This window comes from Podarcis liolepis, assembly GCF_965112155.1.
Source record: "Podarcis liolepis genome assembly, chromosome: 1".
Taxonomy (NCBI): domain Eukaryota; kingdom Metazoa; phylum Chordata; class Lepidosauria; order Squamata; family Lacertidae; genus Podarcis; species Podarcis liolepis.
The window spans coordinates 126,171,690-126,179,957 of NC_139554.1; the positions used below are offsets into that span (position 1 = coordinate 126,171,690).

General features: G+C 42.2%; 1 protein-coding gene across 3 annotated transcripts; it reads right to left on the bottom strand.

Moving 5' to 3' along the window:
- Positions 1-668: 668 nt before the first annotated feature.
- LOC310689944 (uncharacterized protein) lies at positions 669-7,759 on the bottom strand. Of its 3 annotated transcripts, none has more exons than XM_083468546.1 (2): positions 7,550-7,759; positions 669-4,639 (listed from the first exon to the last, which is right to left on the bottom strand). In XM_083468546.1, exon 2 carries the CDS (start codon positions 4,590-4,592, stop codon positions 2,529-2,531), a length of 2,064 nt encoding a protein of 687 aa, XP_083324672.1. In that variant the 5' UTR covers positions 4,593-4,639; positions 7,550-7,759; the 3' UTR covers positions 669-2,528. The 3 variants fall into 3 exon arrangements, with proteins under 3 accessions (XP_083324672.1, XP_083324671.1, XP_083324673.1); XM_083468545.1 differs by having other exon boundaries at positions 669-4,643; XM_083468547.1 differs by lacking the exon at positions 7,550-7,759 and adding an exon at positions 6,934-6,994 and having other exon boundaries at positions 669-4,643.
- Between the last annotated feature and the right edge of the window lie 509 nt (positions 7,760-8,268).

Here is an 8,268-nt window from a genome sequence, read left to right on the forward strand (position 1 = left end):
GCGCAGAGGATTCTAAATGAATTATCTGCTATAAGATCACACTCTTCATCCCCCAAGCAAAGTCTGATTCAGTCACATTTCTTGCCTCAACATACTTTGCTGAAGGGAAACAAAATCAGGATGGGGCTATACTATAGAATAGAATAATTAACAGCACACTGTAAATAATGAAACTCACTCAGATGGGTGTAAGCCAACTTAAAAGTCTGTTTCAATAGCCTTAGGCAGAATTAAGCCATTATGGTGAAAACTTCAGCCTGCTGTATCTGCTTTTCTAAGTTTCAAGGAGAAATCCTGACTCCAGATGACCTTCAGGTAATTCAGGACTGGCAAATCTCCCACCCTAAGCAAAGGAAAGAGCATTTACCATTTTTAAAGGAAGAGTTCTGCAACGTCCGTTTCAAAAAGTTTCCGCCAGGCAGAGGCTAATCTTCCAGATATCTGTTCTATGTTTAGAAATGAGAGTGGCTAATTTAGGCACTGCATTAATTAGATTCTTATTTCACAAGCTGGAGCACTTATGAAAGTGTGGGATGCTGTCCTGTATGATTCCCCCCCCCCCCTTGGGGAATATATTATCATGAACAGGCATTAGAACCAAATTCTGCAAATTTCTGGAATTAGTTTATTTAGCTGTCCCCCCTTCCCTGGCAAACATCTGAAGAGACTACATTCAAAACAATGTAAACGTTTATTATAAAAATAATTATTTATATAAACAACAAACATTTGTTCAAATATCTAGAATACAGTGAAGATCCTTTTGGGTGGTAAGTCAACTAACTCATACGCATAATGTACCTACTGAAATAAAGTCTTATTGATTTAAATGGGCCTGCTCTGAATTTTAAAAGCATTGAATGTCGCTTTTTATTTTTAGACTGCTTTCACAACTGTATATTGCTATATATATATATATTCTTAGATGAGTCAATTAAAAATTTCAGTTCCTAAAACTGTAATGTTAATGGACACAGATGTCTTTTCCCACTCTATGTATTAATCATTATCCTTTTAGTGTAAAGTAGAGCTGCAGTTTTCATGAGGAATTTTTTAAAAAATGTCAGCAAAGAAGGTTTATATCTGTTATCGTCTGTCTTAATACACCACACTCCCAAAGAATGAAATACATGCTAATAATAATGCAAATGTAACCAAAAGCTATATATCTTTTTCAAAAGCCTCTTGCAAATTTGAATTCTAAACCTAATAATTTATCTTGTCATACAGATACATTTTGTTTTGCCATTTATATCCAGATTTTAGAAAAGTTCATTCAAAAGCTCTCCAGAAAACTTAGCTCTCGGTAAGTAAGCTTTAGTTTGCATTTAAAGCTAGCAGTCTAACAATTATGTTCAACATAAGAAGCTTGTAATCAGTATGTTTACGTATTTTTAAAACAGTCAAGCTACAAGTTGACTCCATTTTCTTCTCTAGCCCTCTAATCATGTATGCATTCACTGCTCAGTTCCTGCCATTTGTCAAATATTCATGCAATAGCCAGCTCATTTTGGTATGGGTTTTAATTTGTGTGTTACCAGAAGATACTGTTGTCTAGAAATAGACACCTGAAGATTTGATGTTTGCACTAAACTGAAGTTGATGCCCGCTTCCATTCCTGCTCATTCCCAATATTTACTGTAGGTTACTGTATTCTGAAAGAACAGTATTATTCCGAAAGCAAATTTAAAACTCTACTAAACTCACACTGAGCTACTATTAAATCCTTGCTCAATACCATTTTGGAGTCACTTATCAATATTTTTATTAAAATATCCTACTGACTTCAGAGGAGTAAATTAAGCAAACTTAAGCAAACTAAGTTTAATATACTAATTTAAGGGTTTGTTTCTCATCAGTGAATTGGTTTTCCTATTTTAGTTCTCAACAGTAGATGATGCAAACATGTTGGCTAGGATGTAAAGAAATGTAAACCTAGTTCTGTGTTCTCAGACACCCAACAAAACCAAACTGCTTTTGAAACTGAAAGGTGTTTCAAAAGCGGTGTATGTGATATAGTGTGACAGTCAGCTGATTAAAGGGAAAGGAAGAGTAGATTTCACTGAGCTGACTCAAGCCTTCTACATGAATCTCCACAGCTCTATAAATTCCAGTCCCTGCTTCAGCATTTTTACATGCAAGACTGCACAAAAAATATTGTCGCCAGGTAGTATAGTCTGATTTTAAGCTATTTTTAAGAATGCAGAACCATTTTTAAATGACAGAAGAGAGTAACATGAAATAACAGATTTTAAGAACTTGAGATCTCTCGCAGTCACACTAGCTGCGAGCACCTGAACGCCTGCAGCAGAAGCAAAATACAAGGCATATTCAAAACTACATATTTAATCAATAGTATTTTACTTCTGCAGTAAAAGGCAGCATGTTCAGATAAAACACAGAATTTAAAAACCAGTGGAAATGACACTAAAAACAGTGAATTCACTAGTAAGAGAATGTCAGAAAGGCAAATAGTCACTCAATGCTCTTCTAAGAATGCAATTTTAAAAATCTTGGCTTTTTCTTCTTCAAAAAATATCATCGTAGCCTTCTATAGCATCCTTGCTATTAGCAACAGCATAAAATTCACTACTGAACAAAGAAACCATCTCTTTGGATGGCTGAAACTGGTTGCAGCAAATCTTATTTCTGTGCATGTAAGCTCTGATCCTTAGAATATTTTCTAGCAGGCTGTCCTGCGGCCTGTTCTTCAGCTTGTGCTTTATCAGATTCATTTGTGAAACTGTACACTCCACGGCTGCACTGCTGAAGGGCAGGGTGAGAAGTGCAAGGGCAAATAATCCTAGCTCGACAAAATCTTTATCTCCCACCTCATCTGTATGTTTTACAACCTCTACCCAGAATTGTTCTATCTGGCTATCTTCTGTGTTTGTCCAAGAAACTGTATCCAGATTCCTCCACTGTTGCTCCAATTGCAAGCGATCCCCTCTGTATAATGACAAAAACGACAAAGCTGAAAATGAAGGTCTTAGGGGACTCAGAACAACTGAAGGGTTTAGAGCGGTGAGCGATTCAAGATGATCCACATTTGGGGGCAGGCGAAGCTTTATTTGGTTTGCAAGCTCAAAAACACAATCCCGACACGTCGTTTGAATGGCACCTCTCATTTGGCAAGAGATTTTGGCTTCTGATAATTCCGAGAGGAACACTTGCCCAAGATTAACTTCGGAGAGGGCCAGGTAGTTTTGCTTGCTTCTAATGTCATAGTTCATTATGGATGACCATGTTGGAAAGGCAGAAGGCTTCACGACTCTCTGTAACAGAGTCTTGTAGAACATCACTAACTCGGTAATCAGTTTAACTGGATTAGCAGTTTCCAAAAGAAATAACTTACTGAGCCTGTTTGCTTCCTGGACAAGAGGCTGCAGAAAAACCAGGTAAAGTCTGTTAAGAGGCTCAGAGTACATTTGATAGAGCAGCTCAGCACTGTAGTCCTTTTCAGTGTCTTTTACAGACTGAAAATGCAACTTCAGAGTATCATACAGGCTAAGTATTCTATTAATGCAAGGGCTAATAGACAGCCATCGCGTGTCGGTAACTTGCAGCACCTTCAGGGCAACCTCTCCAACGTTGATTGCAGCGTACAGTTCAGCGTACCGTTTCTGGTGAAACGTGTTTTGAGAAAACCACAAGTAGGTCTGCGCAACCATATATTCCAGGTTCAGGGGAAGCACATCGATCGCTCTCGATAAGCACAGATAAATGGAGTGGCATGTGCACTTAATAAAAACACCGCAAGGATTGAGTTCACAAAACTTTTTGAGCAGCGAATTTTTGTGACCACATATACTTGCGCTGAGCCCATCGGCACCGATTCCAACACACTTCTTTATGTTGAGCTTATTTTCGTTTAGGAATGATAAGAGAGCCTCTGTGATTAGATCTGTGTCATTGAAAGTAATTAACCCTACAAAGGAAGATACAATGCATTTCAGCTTGTTGCTGAAGTATCGCACCATCAAGCAAAGTTGCTTCTGCGAAGACGCGTCAGAACTTTCGTCAATGATCAAGGAGTAGTGTCCGTTGCCGATATCCCGAAGCAGCTCTCTGTGGACTGTAGGACCTATGATATCTCTTATAATTGTAGAGCACTTTGTCCTATGAAGGCTTATGTCTTTCTCGGCCATTCCACCAATAATACATCCCAGGTGATCAACAGTAAAAATGCTCATATGGCAAGCTATGTGTGTGGCTAATTTCAGAGCACACACATTTATGGAATCATTCACTTCCAGATGCTTGAATTCATCGAATGTGTCTGGTTTGGCTCCAAATGACATTTCTTTTTCAAGTTGTAATGAATGCCGCTTCTCAAATTCATAGGAGTGTTTATCCATATTCATTGAAGCCTGTGAGAGCAACGCAACGTGCTTCTTATGCTTCTTAGTTTTACTGTGCGACACAAGATCGCTGTGGTGAGCTCTGATTTCACACATGCAGTATCTGCACGCTGCTTTTGACTCATCTCCTGGTACCCTCCGAACCCAGTCTTTTAATCCAGCTTCTCTTTCCCAGTCTCTGCAATACCTTTTACCGTACTTTTCCCACTTTCCAACCTGCTTGCGAGACATCACGGTAACGTGCTCACCAGCACTCTTTGAAAACAAAGCACTGTTTTCTCTCTGAAAACAAACCAGAAAACATTTTTTTAAATGAAGTTTTAAAGCAAGTTTATTTTTTTAAAAAATGCCCTTGTGAAAAAAACACACCACACAGTAAAGATTGGCTTATGCTATAACATTCCCACTAACAAAGGCGGTAGATTTGTTCTCCTAAAGCAGTCAAGTAATGACTGCCAAGTTCTGATTTCTGAAGGAGCATCTCCACCTCCATCGTTCTGCCCGGACACTGAGGTCCAGCGCCGAGGGCCTTCTGGCGGTTCCCTCGCTGCAAGAAGCCAAAGTTACAGGGAACCAGGCAGAGGGCCTTCTCGGTAGTGGCACCCACCCTGTGGAACGCCCCCCCCACCAGATGTCAAAGAGAAAAATAACTATCAAACTTTTAGAATACATCTGAAGGCAGCCCTGTTTAGGGAAGCTTTTAATGTTTAATAGGTTATTGTATTTTAATGTTTTGTTGGAAGCTGCCCAGAGTGGCTGGGGAAACTCAGCCAGATGGGTGGAGGTATAAATAAATTATTATTATTATTATTATTATTATTATTATTATTATTATTATTATTATTAGGTGCCATCCCCACTCTCTGCCAAGTGGTACCAAGATCCCAGGGGTATTCCAGGCGCTAACCCAGGGTCTGTGCTCAGTTGGAGAATTGAAGATGAGGTGGAGACAGTTGTAGCTTTAAGAAATATGATTTAGGCACATATTTACACCTGAATTTGGATGGAGTCTAGATCTTACAGTACGGTCATCTCCAGCAGGACTTGTTGCCCACAGCAGTGCAGCACTGGATTCCCAGCCAGCCTTCAGCCAGCCTGCCCAAGATGGAGCTCAGTCTCCCCCACTTCTCCTTCCCAGCACACCTTGCTAAAACACTCTTTTCCTGTCACCTCTCTCACCACCCCATCACCTTGGCAACCTCTGTCTGCTCAGGCCCAAGATTCCTCTTAGATGGGCCATCAACACCTTTGGTCATGTGCCTCTATCCCAGGTGAGGCCCTGGCTTGGAAAGGAAGTTTAGCCTGTATTCTCCCACTGGTCTGAATTCTTCCCTTCAATAATCTCCAGATATTAACTAGATCCTGACATTCATTAATTTATTGGGTTTAGGGGGGTCTTCCTCTCCCCCCCCACAAATCTGTAACAATATTTATCCATGTAGTATCTCAACTGCAAAGTTCGTGAAAGCTAATCACCATCAATTAAACATAGGAAGGAAACAATGTGTTGCTGCAAACGAGCTGATCAAACTTTGTTCTAGCAGCAGGCAGCTGGGCGAGACCTGAAGAGTATTCAAATCCCACTTAGCCATGGACCACCAAATGGCCTTCGTCAAATCATTGGTCTTATTCCTCCATATAAGGGGAATATAAATGACTTCCGACAAAAACATGCAGCCAGAGCAGGGGTGCCAACTTGAATGAAATATTGGGGAAGGGGGGCAGGTAAGCCCCATCCCACATAACTGATCACGACACAGCACCCCCATTTGAATGGCAATGCTTATCAGCTTGGGGGGCCTGGCCCCCTCGATTATTTTATGGGGGGTGACGAGACCTCAGCCCCTAGGTGTTTGGCTCCTGTAAGCCAGAGATTGAACCAGAGACCCTCTGCATCTAAGCTAGATGTTATATCATAGAGCCACAAGCCTTTCCCTGAAGTAAAAGAGTGAGATTCATAGCATTAACCTGCTATGAATGGAGCAACTAGCAGTTGATGCTACAGTTTTAGAAACGAAACAAGGTATAGCATTATTCATGTAGAGACCTACTGCACAAACAGAAAGAAGAATCTAGAGCAGGCATCCCCAAACTCAGCCCTCCAGCTGTTTTGGGACTACAATTCCCATCAGCCCTGACCACTGGTCCTGTTAGCTAGGGATGATGGGAGTTGTAGTCCCAAAACAGCTGTGGAGGCCAAGTTTGGGGATACCTGATCTAGAGCCTCATTCCCAATGTGAATTCGTGGTGATGCTTCACAAGATACATAAATAAGTACAAATATGATTAAATGGGACCTGCAACAAAATGTTGCAGTGGAACCTCCCTACCAGAGGTAGGAAAATTTCAAGCAATGATTCCCTCCCTGCCAGCGGTTCCACTCCTCCTGACCTGCACCAGACTGTTTTTCTTTTATGGCTGCCAGTCTACAAACCATGTAGACTTTAATGACATTTTTTTTGCTTTTAATTAGCTAAAAAAAAACTTTTCCAAACCTCAGGATCCCCTGAAGCGTTGCTGTTACAAAAAAAGAAAGAGGTTGACTGCTGTGTTCAGTGACAATTGCTTTTACCTGAAGAACTCGAGCTCTGGCCAGGTTTGTAGTAGTAGCTTAGAGGCAGTCTTTTCTAGTATTGCTCCTCTTATAGTTTTTTTTAAAAAAAAACAATAACCCATAAGCACCTGGCATTTCCCTGACCAAGTGAATTTCTCCCTTGGATACCTTTTCATGGCACTATGGAAACAATCCGGACGGGGAAAAAGAGAGAGAATGGTGCCTTTTTCTCTCCAAAGCCTTGAAATATAAAAATATATATCTAGAAATCACCCCACTCTACCAGCGCGCTTGATATCCGTCCTGGCCACGAAGGAAGGCAAGCACAGAAACCAAGTGATCTTACAAATTGGGGATCCAAACACATCTCTTTGTAAGCACCTAGGCGACAGTCACCTTTCCACACTCAGGGGATGATGATGCCACGAGGCAAAAGTTATCAGGCCTCTATACCAGGTTACGCGCATGCATGCAAACATTACGAACCCATTCTGCAGCTGCCCGTTTGCAACCCGTGCCAAATCCTCGGAATCGGTTGGTGTTTCTGCAAAGCCCCTTTCGTTCGCTGTCCCCCACCCCTACCCACGGAGCCTCTACGCTCCCCACTTTTAGGACCCCCCCCCCACTCCCTTACATCTTAATCCGGCAGGAGAGATCAGAAGCCCTTTTGCAATGCGATTCCTTCCCAGTCGGCTGCAAGAACAGGCGCTTAGCCTCGAGTAGCGTGGAGAGGAACCCTCTCCATCCCGGAGACAGCAGCTTTCTGCCTCCACCCGTCCATTTCCTCTGCTAACAACAATCCCGCTTTGGCTAAGGCCCAGCCAATGGAGCCGCTCTCCCGCCTAGCCCAGCCCAGGCTCATCCCTCCGCCAACCGATTTGCAGCTGCTGCTGCGCGCAAAGGAAAGGGAGGCGCAACGGGAAGCGCCATGCGCGCTTTTTGGAGAGTGCATGGCAGGCAGTTGTGGAAGCGACTGGTAGGTTTCTCCTCGCGGCTGTAGCTGTGAATCCGGTGGAGACTGACCTGCTGTAGTCCACTGGTCCCATCACCTCCTGGCAAATAGAAGGGGAAGAAATGGAGGCAGTAAGAGATTTTACTTTCTTGGGCTCCTTGATCACTGCAGATGGTGACAGCAGTCACGGAATTAAAAGACGCCTGCTTCTTGGGAGAAAAGCAATGACAAACCTAGACAGCATCTTAAAAAGCAGAGACATCACCTTGCCAACAAAGGTCCGTATAGTTAAAGCTATGGTTTTCCCAGTAGTGATGTATGGAAGTGAGAGCTGGACCATAAAGAAGGCTGATCGCCGAAGAATTGATGCTTTTGAATTATGGTGCTGGAGGAGACTCTTG